At 37.6% G+C, this 20,123-nt stretch overlaps 1 protein-coding gene across 1 annotated transcript in view; it reads right to left on the bottom strand.

Annotated features, from left to right (window-relative positions):
• OTOGL (otogelin like) overlaps nt 1-20,123 on the bottom strand; it is a 96,767-nt gene that overhangs the window by 10,507 nt on the left and 66,137 nt on the right. Inside the window, 21 exon segments of the mRNA XM_071766079.1 lie at nt 641-745; nt 988-1,166; nt 2,097-2,160; nt 3,136-3,176; nt 3,267-3,371; nt 4,617-4,718; nt 5,538-5,645; nt 5,954-6,058; nt 6,904-7,116; nt 7,561-7,746; nt 8,064-8,205; nt 11,171-11,385; nt 13,311-13,500; nt 14,170-14,262; nt 14,394-14,417; nt 15,710-15,852; nt 16,911-17,088; nt 17,777-18,776; nt 18,778-19,110; nt 19,112-19,575; nt 19,577-20,122. Of these exon segments, the coding sequence (XP_071622180.1) occupies nt 641-745; nt 988-1,166; nt 2,097-2,160; nt 3,136-3,176; nt 3,267-3,371; nt 4,617-4,718; nt 5,538-5,645; nt 5,954-6,058; nt 6,904-7,116; nt 7,561-7,746; nt 8,064-8,205; nt 11,171-11,385; nt 13,311-13,500; nt 14,170-14,262; nt 14,394-14,417; nt 15,710-15,852; nt 16,911-17,088; nt 17,777-18,776; nt 18,778-19,110; nt 19,112-19,575; nt 19,577-20,122 (4,536 nt within the window).

Below are 20,123 nucleotides of genomic sequence, written 5' to 3' on the forward strand. Positions count from 1 at the left end.
GGCTACTCCTCCTTGTGTCCATGTCCCTGCTCTCCATCAGACTGCTCAGCCTGCATGCCCTAGTGCAAAACAAAAAACCTCTGTGGCAGAAAAAAATAGTCTGATAGTTTCTTTTGCTCTGGAAGCAATGGAAAGCATGAACCAAGTCATAGCCACGCCTGAATCTCCTTGTATTTGGATAGTGGAATATGCCATCAGGATCCTGAAGCCTAGTGCTTTAATTTGCATAGTTCCATTCCATATAAACCAGAATGAGGAGAAGAGTTGCCCTGGGAATAGGGGGATATGGGAATCCTGATGTGGGCTCAGAAGCTCCCAACTCACATAAATCACAGTGTATGACTCAGAGTGACAAGAACTGTACCCTGCACTTGGAGTTCCTTGAGTAAATAATGATGAGCATATCTTTGTAGAAAATATTAAACCCAATAGAATTAAATAAAGTATTAACCTTGTGTGAAACAGCTGGTCTTTAAATAAACATACATTTCTCCTATCATATACTATATATAGTCCCTAAGCGTGTAACCAACAGTAAGGAGGTATGAAGCAAGGCTCACAACATGAACTAAGAAGTGACTGTCAGACACCTGTTTATTGTATCATTACTGTTATTTTCCCTCTCTCTCTCAGCACTTACCTCATACACAGTTAGTGTTCCATTCTCAGTATGAAAAGAGCAGGACACATTTTGACAGCTACCACAGCAAGTATGGTGACTGGAGGAAGGGATATATATTTGATGCTGGAATATAAAAAAAAAAAAAAAAAAAATTTAAAAAAAAGAATTCCAGGAGAAACAAAATATTGATAGATGAATATATTTATGTATGCTGCTAGGAATTGCCTCTCAAAATTACCCTGGAGACATCATTATTGTTAAATTCTCCGGTTCTAGCTGAGCAAACAGGACTAGCAAAAATCTTCACTTTGACTTGTATCCTAATTGTGTAGTTGCACTCATTCCTGTATTTTAAGAATACTCACAGCTTCACATTGCCGAGAACAGTTCACCATTGTAAAATGCATGGCATGGTATCCTGTGGTGTTATCTTTTTCTTGCAAACACTGGACAGTGTAACAAAGTTCTCCATCCAAGTACTGAATCACTGACTGCCCAGGATTCAGTACTGTGACATCTTGGAAGATGCACACATCATCCTTCTCTAACACCAAAAGAAATAAATGTTACAGGAGGGAAAAAAAATATAATCATCAAACAAAAAAATCACTATGAAGACAAAAGTAATGCAAAGTCCTATGCTCTGTGAATTATTCTTACTTTCAGAGTTGATTAGTTTAGGGTTTTAATTACCAAACAAGGGGGTGAGGGGGTACAAACCAGCTTAAGAATGTTCTACAAAATCTGAAACAACTGCCAAAAATTGAGTGTTCCTACAATGAAGTTAAAGAAGTAAATCTGTTGCTCTTATTTTTAAAGAGTTCTAATATTTATCATTGGTCTAAGTACACTGTGCAAATAATTTTGCACATCACAAAATGCAGCCTTCTGTCAATTTAACTGGTATGTTTACAGTTACCTGTGTGATAGAAATATGCTCAAGCTGTACTGTAAATGTGTGCATTGCTCCTGGAGGCAGTTTAGCCTGGGCTGCAGTCAGGATTGCAGCATCCCTCATGCACAGTACAGATGAAATCTAATCTACGTGGGGTTGAAAAGTGAGTGAAGAGAACACAGGTCTGTTCTTAAGAGGAGGTGCCTGCCCTCAAGTTGGCTGGACAAGTCTGCTGCTCAGGTGAGATGTTGTCTGATTTGTACTCACCAGTGGACTAGAAGCAATCACTCTGCTCACACTCAGCTATGGTTCACAACCTGCTTCCTATCTGCCTCTCACCAGAGAGACTTTGCCTGACCCTAAAAGCACAGGCAGTTTTACACCAGTCCCAAGCCCTGCAGGACACAGCATCACATACAGAATGGAGAGCATAATCCCACAACTGGGTAGACACCAGAAAAAAACGACATGAAAGAGTTTTTACACTTGAGGAGGTTATTATGGTCCTACTTCCACCTTCTTTGCATGACCTTTTTACTAAAAACTAAACCAAAACAGATGGGAATAAGAAAACATTACCACAAAAGTAGTGAACGCATCCACAAGCACTGGAAACACTACTGTCTATTTTTTTAACTTCTCCCTGAGTATAAAGAGATAAAAGAGTTTGCAAAGCACAATTAAACGTAGTGCTAAACAGATTATTTTTCTCTAAAAATATAAAATATTACTTTCATCACTTCCATTCCTCCTTTCATAAATGAGAAAAAGTGAAAAGTACTCAAGGAATGGGAGCATGTTCAGAGTTATTCAATACATTTATCTCTTTAAAGAGGAACAAAGCAGTTAATTTTCTTTAGGAATGCATATAAATAGCAGAGTCCCTAAACATCAATATTTCCTGAGACACAAAGTTATTTCAATAATAAATGTATTAGCAAAAGGGTGTCTTCTCTGAGTTTTCTTCAAAAAGACAGGTGAAAGCTATTCAAATTTGTACCCCCTGTTTATACTTTATATTATGCACCCTTCAGATAAAAGGAAGGGAAGGACAAGCTATAGGCATTTGATAGGGAAAATATTCCTGTCACTATGGTAGTAATGGGAGTTTGAACATTCAATCATAGTCATTTTCCAGATCACAGCCCCCATTATGAGAAAGTATGTGAGAAGCAAAATATTTGTCTCCTCATATCAGCTAAATTTTATCATTTTAATCAAAAGTCAAAATGATTAACAAAAAATGACACAATTCTCCAGATGATGCATATGATCATAAAGTTCATTCCTCATTAACTGTTAAAAAAATTGGGAATTATTTAAGTGGGAAAACTTCTTAGCATATCGTTTTTAGTCAACATTGAAGAGAATAATATTAGAGTTGCTTTCTTTCTTTTGACATCAGAAGACACACAGAGTGAAATTTCCCAGGGAGCAATTGACAACACTGTGCACAAACTTGATGCAGTTACATGCTCGACCTGGGGACTGGGACACAGAGTCCTAGCCTGCCCTTGCTCAGCCTTACCACCCTTTACAACTAACTGAAACAAATAGAAGGGGAAGAGTAAGAGGGCTAAACCCCATTCATAAAAAAATTCTGAAGGACCATGCTTACCAGTTTACAGGTCAACATGGTGGTGTTTTCACAGCTACATTCTGAGAAGAGAAAAAGAGAACTGTATTAGTCAGTTGACTGATTGTTAGTATTTGTTAAAAGCAGTGACTAAGGAAAAAAGCAGTAATTACCACAGTGCCATTCTGGACAACACTGCCCAGGTATTTTTTCCTTCAGAAGGATCATGTCATCTGTGCAATTCATAGGGGGTTCAGAACAAAGATTTTCATCACAAACTAGATGGAGGAAAAAGATACGTTAGAGAACTTAGATTTATTTTGAATTTTCCACCTTGTATTTCTCTTGATAAACTATTTTTAAAATAACAACATTTTAAATACATTCTTATTGCGTTTCTTAACCATCTGAACTATATTTGGAACTGAAAAATAAAGATTTTCAAAAGTGCTTTTGGTTGCCTCAGAACACATTTAAATTTACAGAAAACATCAGAAAGGAATCATTTAATACTCTTCCTACGTCAGAGTCACACAAGCTGATAACCAGTACCAAACTAAAATCACAGCTTCTGGAAAACAGGGAGGATTTTTTTTGACTCTGTTAAAAATGCTCTGAAACACATTTCTGTAAGCAAACTGTCAGGGAGCAACTGTCGCCCTGGGATGCTTCTAGAAATGAAATACCTGCCTGCCTTATCAGAAGTGGCTTGCTTGGGACCCTGAAAAAAGACCACATACTAAAATCTAACTCTCTACCTGCCAGAATTTGTCAAAAAGAATGCCAAATGCCTTTGAAGAATCTTTCATCTGGGTGCAGATGCTAGGAAAAGGAAAGGACCAAAATAAGGAACCACCTGAAATAAAAATCACTAAGCTCCAACCTTAAAGACAATTTAACTGAAATTGTTGAAAGGCTGCATTTAGGTCAAGAAATTAATTCTAATATAAGTTACACTTATTTAAGAACACATAGCACAATTCCAGTGTTTTATGAGGCTACCAAAGAGAGCACATTACACTGCAAATGTTCTTCTTCTGGTGGCTCATTGTTTGAATAGTCAATCCAGCAATATTTGAAGCCTTTGGCCTACTCCTTCCTCTAAAAGCAAAGAAAATGCCTAGGGAGTAATGAATGGCACAACAGAGGAAAACCAACATGGAAGCTGCTTTATTACAAGTTGTTTTAATATACAAAACACCTGTACATTTATACTCCAAGGATGGGACTCAGTTCCACATTAACATATAGGTATTTAGATCACCCTGATAGTAGGTATATGCTGGCTGGGGAGCTACATAACCTCTCCAGACTCTATTGACTGGGATGGTTCGACCACTGCCCAGTAAACCAAGAACTCTGATCCTAACTCAAATGCAGAGATTCTCATTTTGATTTCTTAATCTCTACCTGAAGCCCACCCTAATGCTGAACCAAAAAAAGCTACACACATGCATACTGTGACTTTTACTCAACTTGACATGTTGTAGTAAACGTATTGCACTGACAGCAGGTAGACTCACCGCAGTAGTAACGAGGACAACAGTAATGTACGGTACTGAGGTCTACAGTGAGAATTTCCCCATCATTACATAAGGGAACAGGCTCAATACAGGATTCACAAACTGAATTAAAAAAAAAAAAATCAGATATTTACAAAGTTTTAAATATTGAAAAATTAGCACGTGAATTCTATTTAATACATTAGATAACAAGTCATACTTTGTTTGTTACTTGTATGACAGAGATTTTATGTATTGACATACAAATCCAAAAACGTAACAAAGTTTGAGTATGGTGTTCAAAATAATGTTATAAGGAAAAGATCTCAAAAACCAAGCTCAGCCTGACCTGTGTGAAATCACACTGACCTCACCAAGAAGTCCTGGATGAAGTCACAAGGTTGTCGTTTGAAGAGGAGAAACTAAAGGAGGGCTTTCAGACTCTGAGAGGGGTGGAACACAAAGGGAGGGATCTATTCCCTCACATTTCCTGCCCATACTCTATAAAGATCAGGAATGTCAGCAGCTCCTCTTCTTTTCTTTCCACTCGACGCTGGCTGCACTGCTGTTCCCCTTCGCTCCTTTACCACCAGATCCCCACGTGCTCGTCAGAGCCCTTATCTATCTGGTTGTGTATATATATCTATATATATATTTGTATATGTCTGTATTCTTTGTTACTTTATCCCTTATGTTATTACCTTTCCCCTGTGTTAGTAAATCTGTATCCAGTTGTTTTCAGTTTCCAACTTAAAGTCTCCGGTCTTTATTCCCCTTTTATCTTCCCTTTGTGGTGGGGAGGCAGAACAGAGAATAATTCTGTCCTTAGGTTTGTGGTCTGCCCAAATTGCTAAGCTGTTACATAGGTTTAGAACTATAGACTGGTTTTATAAATACTTAACCATTATTTAATTATCCATAAAAATATTAGAGGGTTTTTACCACAGAGATAAGAGAAACAACAGGGATCTTCCTGTTTTGCTTCTACAATAAACTGATCTTCTCTGCAGTCCAGCTGGGAAGCATTGAAACAAAGTGAAGGATCACATTCTGTAGGATATGAAAAAAATCAGTGTCTTAAAAAGAGACACAGAAACAATATAAAAAAGATGAAATGTAAGCTTCATCTGCTCAGTAAAAAATAATACATCAAATTGACTGTAAGTCAGAAGCGACACAAAACACAAACACAAAAAGTATTCTACAGTGTGAAAAAGAATACATTTGCTGGTGCTATTTAAAATATCCCAACAATTAAATTAAATAATCAAACAGTAAAAACAACTTGAAAGGCAAATTTTCTCACACATAATACAAGTGTGGAAAATATCCCAGTGACTGGTTTATATTTCCCTTACCACATCGGTACTGTGGGCAGCAGGACAGGGGGTGGTAGCCTACCACTAATTTTTCATTGGGTTTGCACGTTGGAATAATGGTGTCACATAATGACATGTTACATTCTGTGGGATAAAAAACAATCAGTTTTTACATACTTGAACAGTTACAAATGCAATAGCTCAAGATACCATCTAGTATAGAGATACACAGCCCAAGTCACTTAAAGTGCACTCCATGCCATCATGTAGAGCTCCAAGCTCAACCCAGGGTTGGTATAACTCCATTCATGTGGCATTGTGCAAAGACATCAATAACCATCTTAAAAGAGGTATTTACTTGCTCTGCTTCCTGCACATGAAGCTGGCTAAAATGTCTCAGCAAAGATACTCCTAAACAAATTGACAATACGGTGCTGGTTGCAGGTGTCTAACTAATGAGCAAAACTGCCAGACCAGATGGATCATTGGTTCTCATTTTCCTTGAGGATGTTATGATGAAATAAGTATCTTTTGCTTAACATTTTAGGAGTAACAAGCTTACTCCTTCCTCTAGCAACCATGGCTATACAGAATATTAGAAGTGAGCAATCAGCTTACTGAATACAGTAGTAGGTCAGAGGATACTGCTCTGTGCACCAAAGCACTAGTAAGAATAGAACTACCCTAAATACCAAGGTTTTTCTGTCATCAAGTATTTATCAATTTCTTTTGAAATACCACCTAAGAGCTCAGAAATTAATTTTCAACAGAAGTTCTGTTTCACTAGCAGATTTCTATGGGGAAAAAAATTAAAATTTACTCTGTGAGTTCGTACAAAGAAAAGCCTGTTTTTCTGGCCCAACCAGCCACAAGTACCTGAAAGTATCTGAAAAATGTTACCATGAATCCTGTTTAAAGATTGTCATCTACCAGTGAATGTCAAGCACTTACCTTGTATTTCTGTTACTGAAAACAAGTGCAATACTTACCACAAACTTTCTTCGGACAGCAAGCTTCCTCTTCGATGACATGGACAATAACTTCCTCTTCTCTTTCACAGACTGTTGGAGGATCCTCAGTGCATTCAGGTTCTATAGCAACAATGCTTCCATTTTCTGAACAGTTGTACATGCAGCAGCCTCTCCTGGACTCATTCCAGATCTCCCCAGGAGAACGGGGTTGTCCTTTGTTATCTGTACATGCTGGGGGAAAAAAACATTATGTCATTTCTACAGCAAGATTGTAAAGATATCCTGCAAGCAACTAAGAATCATTTAAAATTATTGCCTAAAATAAGAGAGCTGTGGAGCATACAATCAAGCAATCAAAGAGAAGATGACGACCTTAACATGGACAAATGAACAAATGCTTTGCTGTGGGTGAAAATAAATACTGAGCGCAAGGGAAAGAATGTGCAGGGAAGAAAGCCTGGGAGCTAGGCAAGAATGACCATCATTTTTCCTCAACAGAAGTCTATCAGCACTGGGTTTTGAATCCAAGTGAGCTGAAGCACAAACTGCTGTATCTTGAGATGAAGCCAGGCTCTGCTGAATGGAGAAGTACCAGATTTACACTTTCTGAGGCCTGACACAATACTGAGATGCAGCTAGTGTATCTGCAAAACTATTCTATCCTGCTGCACTTACTACATTTTTCTTCTGGTATACAGAGGTCAGAGTCTGTCCTATGCAGAATAGTGCCATTTTTACACAGACAGTCTTCTCTTAAGTAGGAACAGGGAGAATCTTCATAGAACCATTTATTCAAGCATGTCTTGGCTTCACAAGGTTTCACACAAGGCTGGTATTCCTTGCCCTCAGGACAAGTCAATGCTGCAAATCATAAAAACAGGACATTGAGTGCTGCTGTTATTCTTTCAGCATTTCATTGAACAAAGAGAAAAAGTGATTTTATCATATAAAACACACATTTATATTTTTAACTCTAGGTAAGCAACTCATTCAATCAAGATTAAAAATGATTCATGACACTTTAACATCTTAAGAACTCTTACCCTGATTTAGTAATGCTGTGATAGAATGAGATGGTACTTACAATAACAGTAGGAAGAAATATATTTTTAACTCATCACTAAACACTACAGCAGTATATGAACACATTGGGATATAGTAAATGGCAATCTGCTTACAACAGTAATCGGGTGTCCTCCATTTAATGCAGATGTTGTGTTTGTTACATAAAGCCACATATACAGAAAGTGCATCACACTCATAATTCCAAAAATAAGTGCTGTTGATCCACATCTTCTCACAAAACTCCTGTGGTGACACCTACAAACATATTGTAATTGTGACTTAACAAAAGAAATTTCTGTAATTAAACTAAAATACTAATTGCATGACATAATACAGCTGCAAGGGAAAAAAGTCACAAGCAGTGTCTGAAGTGAAAAATGCCATTTTTTTTCAGAACACTCGTTCAGCAAAATTTAAACTGCTAGAACTTTTTATGCTCACTAGCATGCACAGAACACAGTGTTAATGAAATTGTCACACTACTTACAAGAACTTTTGCAGTATAGCCCTGTTAGCTAAAAGTCAACAATCTCACCTCAACATTGATGTTACACCTTCCATAAATACTTGCTGCAAAGGAATTATTAATAAGTGCTCTTTTTCTGTGTCTATAGAACCCAATAGCCTTTATATAGAGAATATATAGTATATATATATACTATAAACTATATATATATATATATATATATATATATATATATATATAGGATAAATAACAAGGTGGGGAAAGTCAGATGTTGTTTCATTCTGCCTGTTCACTGCTGTGTAGCAGCCCTGCTTTCCTCATGGTTTCACCAAATCTTCAAGCAGTTGCTGGCTTCACTACAAAGTTCATTACACTGATGGTTCTGCTATGTATCCTTCTCCAGTTGCTTTATGCCTGTGAAGCACACAGTATGCTCCATCTGCTCTGTCTGCCAGCATCGTGTGTATGAACCAAGTGCTTGCAATTTTGGTGCTATGTCAGGTTGTGCTATGAACAGGAAAAAATGCAATTGCATTGTATCTGAGACTATGACAGTTCTGGAAACATACATGAAGCAGAAATTCTGAATTTCAGATGCCTTTTAATTATTTTTAAATGAGATATGTCAGAACAACTATGAAAAGCATCCTGATACTCATTGATGCTACTCCCCCTTCATGATTCCAAACTGCTTACCACTGCTACCTCCCATTAACTTTCTGTAGCAACTATCTATTAATATTTCATAGAATCATAGAATGGTTTAGGTTGGAAGGGGCCTTAGAGATCATCTCTCCAACCTCCCTGCCATGGGCAGAGAGACCTCTCAAAAAGCCTCATCCAACCTGGCCTTGAACACCTCCAGGGAGGGCATCCACAGCTTCTCTGACCAATCTGTTCCAGAGTCTCACCTCCCTTGTACTTAAAAACTTCTAAGATACAGTCTAAACCTGTTTTCCTTCAGTTTAAAATAATTTCCTGTTTTTCTGTCACTGGACACTCTACTGAAAGCCCCTTTCCAGCATTTCTGTGGGTTTCCTTTAGGTATCGGACAGCAGCCATAAGGTCCCCCAGAACTTTCTCTTCTTCAGGCTGAACAATCCCAGCCCCCTCAGCCTCTCCACATAGCAGAGGTGCTCTAACCTCTGGATTATCTTTCTGGCCCTCCTCTGGACTCATTCTAACAGGTCTTATGGTGGGGACACCAGAACTGGATGCTGTATTCAGGGTGGAGTCTCACAAGAGCTGAGTAGAGGGGGAGAATCACCTCTCCTGATCTGCTGGCCATGCTCCTCTTGATGCACCCTAGAATATGGTTGGTCTGAGCTGCATGAGTGCACTTCTTGTCAATCAACACCCCCGAGTCCTTCTCTTCAGAGCTACTTTCAATCCACTCTGTACTCAGCTTGTAATTGTGCCTGGGAATGGTCTGACCCAGATGCAGGACTTTGCACTTGGATTCTCTGAACCTCATGCATTTTGCACTGTCCCATTTCTCAAGCCTGTTAAGGTCCCACTAGATGGCATTCCTTTCCTCAAGTGAACCCACTGCACAGCTTGGAGTCATTGGCAAACTTGCTGAGGGCGCACTCAACGCCATTGTCCATGTCACAGACAAATATGGTAAACATTACTGGACCCAGAACAGACCCCTGAGGAACTCCACTTGTCACTGCTCTCCAGCTGGATATTGGGGCATTGATCCCAGCTCTTTGAGTGCAACCTTCTAGCCAGCTCCTTATCCACTGAGTAGTCCACCCATCAAATCCATGTCTCTCCATCTTAGAGACAAGGATGTCATGTGGGACAGTGTCAGATGCTTTGGACAATAAAAAAAAAAATTAAAAAAAAAAAGTTCTCTGTAACACCTTCCTTTCAGAAGAACTCCCTCAATTTTTTTCTGCCTGGGGAAATTGAGGTGAGAGGTCTTGGGAGCTTGATTGAAGGGGCTCAGCTGCTTGCAGTGACTTCAACAGTTTTGGGCTATGATGGAAACCAAAGAATAACACAACGCAAACCAGGGGTGGAAAAGACAGGCAAGTGAAATGTATCAGGAATACAGACACGTATATCTCTGATACAGAAAGTGCCACTAGATTAATTAATCTCTTTTGTTTTTAATTAAGTGGGAAAAGGAAGTCAGACCTCAGAGACTTTGGGCTTCCACATCTTGTGTTCTGGGAAGCAGCTGTGCTGCACTGTCTACCTCTAGTGGTATCCTGCGTGCTACAGCAATATACCCGTTAGAAAATAGTGTCCAGGAAAACAATTATAAGGATTTATGGAAAGAATGCTACCAAACTGTCAACACAGATATTGACTATGGCCAAATTTGTTTAACTAGAAATTTCTTTACTTAGATTAGTCTCTGAATCTGTGCGATCTGATGTTTTTGGCAGCAGAAGCACAAGACTTTCTGTTCTAGTGACCCATGCCAAGCACTTCTTAAAATTAAGTTGTTTGGAGTGCATTTGTGTTGATATGATGATCTGGTGTCTCTCCTTTGAGCTTTGCTTACTAAATTATTTAAGAAACAGCATAATAGCACATAAATCTATATGGACGTCCCTTTATAACTGGCAACGTGGCAAACGTATGAAAACCATCATGACAGATGTATTAAAGCCACCCATACAGTTGTCAGCTGATAAAAATAAGCAAAATATAAACAATGTGCATATATGTCTCACTCTTTTCTTAGCCATACATCTTTCATTTAATTTGCACCTGGAATTCTCTGACCCTCATACTCACTTTCTTGTGACAAGGGATGAAAATGCTTCTGTTTAGCAGTTCCATACAGTATGTGCAGTTATCTTCAGTACAGTTTCTTACTGGCCTCCTGGTTGTTACATCGAGTGATTTCTCAATTTCCCAACTCTTAATGAACAATTCAATTTCCTCCATGTTTGTAATTATGGTCCTGTTTTGCATTTTCAGGTCATCAGTTGGATCTCCATTGCACACCCCTGGAGACAGGGCATCACATTCAAAGCACAATAAAACATGCCACATTACTTCCTTACAGAAAGAAAAGTGCACTTGAAAAGGTAAGATTAGCATTGTATCGGGTTCATCTGTGAGACTTAGAAAGCAGCTGTACTTCCACTGTAGCTTCACCTTTCTGCTTGCGATTTTAGTTGTCAGCTCAAGAGCTCAGCAAAACTAGCAGATCATAAAATGGAAGTCATTTTACTTTTCCCAACAATTAACTTTGGGAAAAGCTGCTGCCAAAACGTGCTGTTCAGTGTAGCAAACTTACAGACATGGCACCAGATTCTGATCTCATTCTACTGAACAGCAACCAGCTCCATGGGAGTAAATGTAGATGGCTTTCAAATCATCATCACTGATGACTTGACACTGTATTGAAACTAAATTGAATTTCTAAATGCAAGAATTTATGAAAGGAAACTCTTGATGAACAAATTGATTTACCTGAAGAAAATATTTTTCTTACTCAATTTATTATCATGGAACCACTGAAAAAATACCCCACCCAAGCCCCAACATCCATTGGCTACCTGAATGCATCGTTGTATGTATTAAGGTAATTCATTAATGAAAAATATAAATCCTGGAAGCACCTAACAGGTCACTAATGCCAAAATGTTAATCTTCATAATAGCATTTTGCATCCCAGTGACTGATCAGACAAAATGCCTCTATTCTTTTTTTTTTTTTTTTTCTCTCCACTTTCCTTCTGCATTGCTAACTACACCCTGAGTCTTTGACTTTGGGCTTCCAGCATCCTGGCACTCTCCAGGGTCCTTTGTTAGATCTGGGCTAGCCAGTGTTGACAAGCTGGTATTCTCTCAGATGGCATGAAGAAACCCAGATAATGTCATGCACCTTGTATGATAAGAAGCATTTGGCAGTAGCACTGCTTTCTAAGATTCTTAATGCTTCATCTTCTTGCTGCCATCCTAATGCCATGACAGAGTCTGTGGTGGCAGTAGGATCTGTAGGGCCATACCAGAGAATTGCAGAATCCAAAAAGCTTTAATGAAAAAGCCAATATAGCATGTGGTCCCACAATTTTTTCTGTATGAGAGGGAGGGGTTATGAAAATCCCAGACAGGAGAGAGAGAAATGACAGAGAATAGTCAAGAGGCATTAATGGAAGCTTTATACTTTACTGCAAAAGAACAACACTTCACAGCAGAGGTTGGATTTGTCTGCATAGTCTTCCTCTCTCTGTCTGTTTGTGGCAGAAAGTGTAACTGTGCTTAAATATATATATATATATATATGCTTCCTACACTGACCTGATCTGTATGTTTTTCAGCTTGCATAGAGAAAATGGCATGACTGCAAAAAGATGAAGTACATGGCAGTGCCAACATTTGCCTTCTCTCACTGAATCCAGAACTCACCTTTTTTACAAACAGAACATAGCTATAAATTTAAAACGCTTGATTTACTTATACATATTTAAACTATTCCTGAATTGTTTTGTTTGCTTTTAAAACTAAAAGCAGTTTAAAAGATTATAAGAGTTCATTTTCCTGTTCAGTATTGATTAGATTCTGTACAATTACAATGCCCCAGAAAATGAACATTCATGACATAAAGTTAACATAGTTAAAATTTTAAAGTAACTCTAAAATACCTGCTTACACTTTTCCTTACTGATCACTACTTGCTCTGCAAGCCACTTTATTATCAAGCAGTGCTTTGAAATGGAATTATTGATTTTTTTTAATTATTAGTTAATGAAATTTCATAAGCCCATCTCAGACAGGATTGTCATCAATTGTTTATGAGGGTCACATTTTTTGTGAGGGTCACAAGGAAAGCTGTAGTGACAGCAGGTCACAGACACAAAAGAGAGGTGTGCATTTTACACAGGAAATCATTAAAGAAGAAAAAAAAATTGCCACCATAGCCTCACCACAAAGCCCTTCTGTCTTCACCGATGTGTTGGAGTGTAATGCATACTGTATATCTATGATGCCTGTAACATGGGCCCACTTGATGCTGATACCAGTTGGGGTATTGATGACATACATTGCACCAGTATCCTGAATACTCAGTCCTTCTTTTGAAAAGGGTAATGATGGAATTACAGAATCCACTACTACCTAAAAGAAACCAAATACATTTATTCAGGGATAAAACCAGATTGTGAGGATGTATTTTATGTGTCTTTACATTTTATAGCAAGATATTTTTTAAAGCCTCTGCTATGTACAGAAATAGTCACAGTGCTTAAATCATAGGGCTTCCCATCACTGCCACTTCTTATAACTGGGAATGAAGTAGGCATGAGGAAAAAAATAACGATATGGAAATATTATTTAATTAAGGAAGAAATAAATCTTACTTATCACATATCATATGATAAAATAGAACAAAAATTCATCCCAGCTTTTCAAAGTTCTCTGTTCTGAACAGCTATTGACTAGCAGTAAAAGCACCTTAAGTATTTATCACATTGTGGAACATTTCTGTTCAGTCCTAGGTTTTCTGGAAATATATCTCAAATATAAATGTTTTTGCAGCTTCTTTAAAATCTTGAAAGAACTTTGAAGTGTCATTTTGGATAAATGACATAAATTAAGTATAGTATCAGAAATGTATACTTTTTTGCCCCTAGCACACTATGAATTACTGGGAGCCTGAACTGCAAAAGTAATCCCGATCCAAGTAGTACATTCATTATAAATCCAATCTATAGTATTCAACAACAGAATAGTTCTCCACCTATCTTTTAAGTGTACACACAATATATATTAATTATCCTTACTTACTTTTCTTGCTAAACGATTGATAAGTAGTTTATATGTGTGTGCTGTCACATTTAATTTCTTAAAACAGAGCCCTGAAGTGCTTGCAGGGGGAACCTTGAAAGAAAAGTGACAAAAAAGTTTAGTTACTATTGTTTTTCTAACTCTGTATCAGTGCTATAGGGAATTTTTCCAATATGTGTTGTGTTAATGTATTTTATAGTTAGTAAAAAAAAAAAAGTACTCACTAGTTTTCTTATTGAATTTGCACTCTGGAAAACATTAAAAAATAGATTAGAAGTGTAATGATAATCAGTAGCATTCTTATTTGGCAAAAATAGGGTGGCAGTTTCCTTTGTGTTTGTAGTTCTTCTACAATCAGCTTAATACATTATTATAAATAATAGAAAGTACACATTTCCCAGCTAATGCAATGCACCTTTCTACGTACTATTTTTAGAAACTTGATTTAAGTGTCAAAGATTTAAATCAAAGGCGTTTATTATGGAAAATAATTCAGAAAAGATAACACAATGATCTGAACGAGCTGAGTTAAAGATACATAGAAATATAACAGTCATATAAATAAAATCCCCTGCTCTAACTTTGATAAAACTTCTATTTTACCAAGGCCTTTCTGCACAAGATTGCAGCTCATATGTGCCATTTCTCAGCTGACTTTTAACTAAACAACTTTAACATTGATAGCAACACATCACCAGCATCGTAAGACTCAGCATATGCTGCAAAGCCCTTTAAAAAAATATTTCTTAAAGAATTACAGCTGCAGACCTCTGCCTACATGAGCTGCATTTTTACCTTTAGGCTGCAGCCAAGAAACAAAGCAGAGAGCAACTTAAAAGAAAACCTCTAAAATTCAGGACTTAAAAATCAAGCGTACAGTTGCTCAGTGAGTAGGTAAAAGATCAAATAAAGAGGTCAAGGAAAGAAGCCTGATGAAGTTCCTCATTGGGAATTTGTTTATCTGCAAAGCAAAGATGGAAATACAACCCAGTTGTTCAAGGAGTATGGACAATGCAAAGGAAACCTGCGTATAGACTCTAAGGATGAGACTGACCAGACCTAAGCTGTCAATCTAAAAACAAAGTGGCTGGCTCCCCTCTGTAGACAACTACAATGAACAGCTCATTACATTAATTCTAAACTTGTTAATACCTTCTTAAGATATCTGCAAAAGACGTTTGTGACTATATAAAATATTTTAGTATTTTGACTTTATTGTAAAGTATAAATTCCAGGCCTTATGGTTTGTGCATGGAGAGCCTGAAAGAAGACACCCAGACTCAGAAATCATGTCACCCCTGATAATTTACAAAGAATCTAAATTTAAATGTATTTATAATACAACGTTTTATTTTTTTTTAATCTAGGCAGCAGGGAGCATGATTAATCATGCACTTTGAAAATTAAGTAACTTGTCATTTGTCAATGGGCATGGCTTTTATGTGAAAAGTTTCAGAAATACTTCTTTGCAGAATTTCACACCTACAACACAAAAATTCAACAAACTATTACAATTATTGCAGAAACACAAGAATCTTACCTGGTTAGCAGGACATTTTTCAATGTGAGCAACAATAGTTTCTCCTGGTAACTTGACTAAAATGTAGGAAGCCATATTACAGAGGGCTATGTTGTTTCCATCAAAAGTAATAACACTCAGTTCAGACAGTACAGAACACTGACCTAAAAAAGAACTGACATTTAATGATGTTACCACACAGCCAACTACAGGGCATTTCTAAAAAATTTCTAAAAAATAAGTTCATGTATATATTGATGCCCTTGCTCTGTGTACAGCATACTGAGCCATAAGCAGAAGCAAGTATCTTACGTTACTCAGTGGAAATACCTTAACCTACTGCAATGTGTCCTTATTAGGGAGAAAGTTCATATTGGTGAAAATTTTCCCTTAAGTCACAGAAATCACAGAATGTTAGGGACCTCAAAAGATCATCTAGTCCAACCCCCCTGCCAGAGCAGGGTCACCTACAGGAGGTCACACAGGAACACATCCAGGGGGGCTTTGAATGTCTCCAGGGAAGGAGACTCCACAACCTCCCTGGGCAGCCTGTTCAGTGCTCTGTCACCCTCACAGTGAAAGTTTTTCCCCATATTTCTGTGGAACCTCCTATGCTCAAGCTTGTACTGACAAGGTCAATTAATCTGTTCACTGTGACATAATATGTATGCATTAAAATATACATATTTTTGAGATATTAATAATAAGAGACTAATCTTTCCTACCTTGAGACAAATATTTTAAAAGAGAAGTAATGCTGCAATGTTTTTAATGTGACTTCTCTTTTTGTTCTTTTGGCACACAGTCATCCCCCAGTTTCTGCAGTTTCTAAGTAAAAACGACAGTTAGAGCTCACTGAAATCTGGGGTTTCTCTTTCATAAACTGACAGCATTGGATTTGTTTTCTTCACAAAATGTTGAACTTTCAGCATTTCCACTGATAGAAATTCTGAAAAGTCTCAGCTGGGAAACATTGATGTTCATGTTGTAGATTTTATTTTAATGTTTTCTTTCAAAACAAAATATTTTGACTCTCTTAAATGTTCATTCAAAGATACCAAAACTTTCTGTGTGTTTCATTCTGGTTTTGCTGGTGAAGAGTGCTTTTATAGTCATTCCAGTACTCAGCCTCATATCCCCACTGTAATAAAGATTTCATTTATTTCTTGAAATTTGCAGATCAAGGTTCTATGTTGCACTAAAAATTAAAACAATAACTTACAGGGACATTCCCATTCTGGGCAACAACTATCAGTGTTAACTTGAACTGGCATTCCTCGAAAACCACAGTACGGCTTCTGCAGGTCTTTAGGGCAGTTCTTTGAAAGATTGTATAACATCCATCTCATATTAACACAAATATACTGGCTACATTTGTCCACAGGTTCAAGGTATCTTGGCTGTCATAAGGAAAAAAACCCAACCAGAATCAACTTTGCATTCATTTCCCTTATGAAGTCAAAGCAATCACTTGTTCACTGCAATGCTCTCCGACAGAATCAGCATATCTAGGTGACCCCTCATCAATTATTTGGGAATTACTTGCTTTTGTGGGGTTATAAGAGGTGGCAATGATACCCCTCGATTCACCCACACCCTTCCTGTTTCATCTAGTTTTGGTGGGAGATTCTATATAAAATATTATTCAGTGAGGTCACGTGTTACATTCAGTAGTAATCTGAAGCATTTCAAGAAATATAGAATCATGCCTTCCCATCGTTTGAAACTCAATGACAAAGAAACAAATGGGAAAAAAACCAACAGGGTGAGGTTATAGAGAAACACAGTCGATGGATTATGGCTTTTTCTGCACCTCTGAAGTATTTTTTTACTATCTAAAGTCAGCATATAGCTTTAAAAGCCATTTTTTTCCCAGAGCAGAATCCAAATTGCAGAATACACTAGAGTGGTATAGGACCAGTGATACAACAGTCCTCTGAGAAGTTTTATGAATATTTTAAAAATGTACAAATAAGAACAAAAATAGGAGATACTGAAAATCTCTGGTGCTCCACTTCATAACATTACAGAATGGACTGAAAAGCAATATACATTTTAAGAGATAGGGGAAAGTAAAACAGATCATACCACACATTCAGAAGGTGTAGACATCACTGTATGTGCCACTGTACCAAAAGAAGCCTTATCAGCTATAGCTGTTGTTTCTGTCCTTGTCTGTGGAGTTTGTGTTTCCACAGGCTTTGAAGAGAAAGGCAGAGCTGTTCCAACACTAGAATGAGATAAATGAGTTCTGGTTTGCAGTTCTGTGGGCTCTGTTAAACTGAAATAAGGTTTAGTGGGTTTCTGTACTGGGATTTTGGACCAATCTGATGTTGTTACATCCAGGACTCCTGCAAGAGAGAGATTTTTTACTGAGGTTACGTTTCTTGGAAAATATAAACTCTGAACTGTAGATACTGTGAAATAAGGCAGGGAAGATTTCTTGGTTGTGGTTGACTTTATCTTGGTAACATTTTGCTCATGTGAAGACTGACCACTTTCTAAAATATTCACATCTGTTTCAAATGAAGTTGTGTGTTTAACTTTTGAAGCTGTAGAAGAGGTACTCTTCATCTGTGATAATAATGGCTTGGTACTAGTTTTTATGATGATAGCTTCTGGAGTTTCTTTAGTCCTCTGTGAAGCTTGTGTCACAGCAGATGTAAATAAAGATTTGTGTGAAACATGCATGGGTGTTTCTATGGTGGTGGGAACTGAAGCTGAAGCCATATAAAACTCCAAATTGGCAACAAAAGAATCAGTGGTTTTTGTAGGAATGCTAGAGGCTACGGTAGTGCCAGAAGCAACTAAAAAATTGGCTGAAGTGCTAGGTGGTATTTTTGCAGAAATATAAGGTGCTCTCACTGTTGTGTTCATGACCATTGGTGTAGAGGATTGAGTGATGATTCCAGCTGATAGAGCTGATACTGTTCCATCTTCTTCTGAAGAACTTACTGAAGAACTCTGCTTTCCTAAAGAAACAGTAGAGATACAAGTGGTCTTAGGAGGAGGGGAAGACACAGAGACCCTACTGGACTGGCTTTCTAAAGTGGTTTCAGGAGTTGTAGGCATTAGTAAGAAAGCATTAAATGGATGTTTTCAGAGCTGGTGAAAGGCTAGTAGAAGGGCTTATGTTCAAAATGAATGTAGAAAAATCTGCAGAAGTTCAAAAGTCTACAACTGGACTTTTTGAGGTTCCTCGTGAATTCAGAGATAAAACTGATATTTGGGTAGCAGTTATATTTTGTGTTAATGATGATGTCCTACTGATTATGGGAATGAATAAAGAATTTTTAGTAGAAAATGTCACATAAGATGGTACTGATGTTGACAACAAGATTGTAAATAAAGATTATGACCTTGTAAGAGAAGGATCTTTAGGAATTAAAGTGCCTGATTTTTGGACCACAGGGTCAGTTCTTTATATGTAGACTGCTTGGGTATTCTGTAATTCCTGAAGTAGTTATTAATGTAGAATTTAGAGGTAATACCAATGTCCTAAGAAGGAAAATGGTAGATATAATGGATTTCATTGGCTTTTTAGAAATGGATTGCACTGGAGGGGAATCAGTGTATATTATGTTTGTTTTCTGCTTTAATTCTTATAGGCTTATCAGAGATTGTTGGATTGACTGAAAGAGTGGAAGCAGCATAAGGTAATTCATAAAGAATTCATAAAGAATTTTGGAGGCAACAGTGACATCTGCCATAGCTTTGGGCTTCAGAAAGTGCACTGGTAGAGATACTTTATGTGTTAAAGAAGGACTCCAAGAAGTGTTTATAGGGATTTGAGAAACAACTTGAGGTGAAGACACAGAAATACTGCCTTTTACTCATGGAGGTGTCTGCTCAGGTACAGTCAATGAAATTTACACTGGAGATAAAAAATGGCTTTGGAGAAAAATTAGCTAAAGAGCTTGCATTTAATGATAACAGAGAAGTTTTAGATATGGGTTTTGCTGTTTCAAAATATGAAGCTGTCATTAATTGAGGAAAACTTTTCTCAAAGCTAGCAAATCTAGTAGTCATAGGAATTTGAGAAGCAGTTGAAATCAGTGCAGAAATGAGTGTTTGGTGAATGGCAGCTTGACCAGTGCCAGATCAAGTTCTAACAGACAATGCAGATACAGGAGAAGTAGATGTGCTTTGTGACAACAGTGAACCTAGAAGAAATATGGGTCTTGTGAAAGTTGCTCTGCCAGCCAGCAAAGCAGAAAAAGATGCTTCAACAAATACTGCTGCTCCCTTATGACAAGTTAGTGAAGGACTCCTACTCTTCCCAGACCCTGCAGGCAGCTCAGAGGTGACAAAAGATGGATTGGAGGTTAAAGTTGTTAATTTTGAGGTAGGGGGAGAAGTTCCCAGCTGAGTGGCTGAGATTTCAACTGGAAATGGAGCTACCATTAGGGAAGTGAGTGTGAATAATGCAGAATGT

This window comes from Heliangelus exortis, chromosome 1 (genome assembly GCF_036169615.1).
Source record: "Heliangelus exortis chromosome 1, bHelExo1.hap1, whole genome shotgun sequence".
Classification (NCBI taxonomy): Eukaryota; Metazoa; Chordata; class Aves; order Apodiformes; family Trochilidae; genus Heliangelus; species Heliangelus exortis.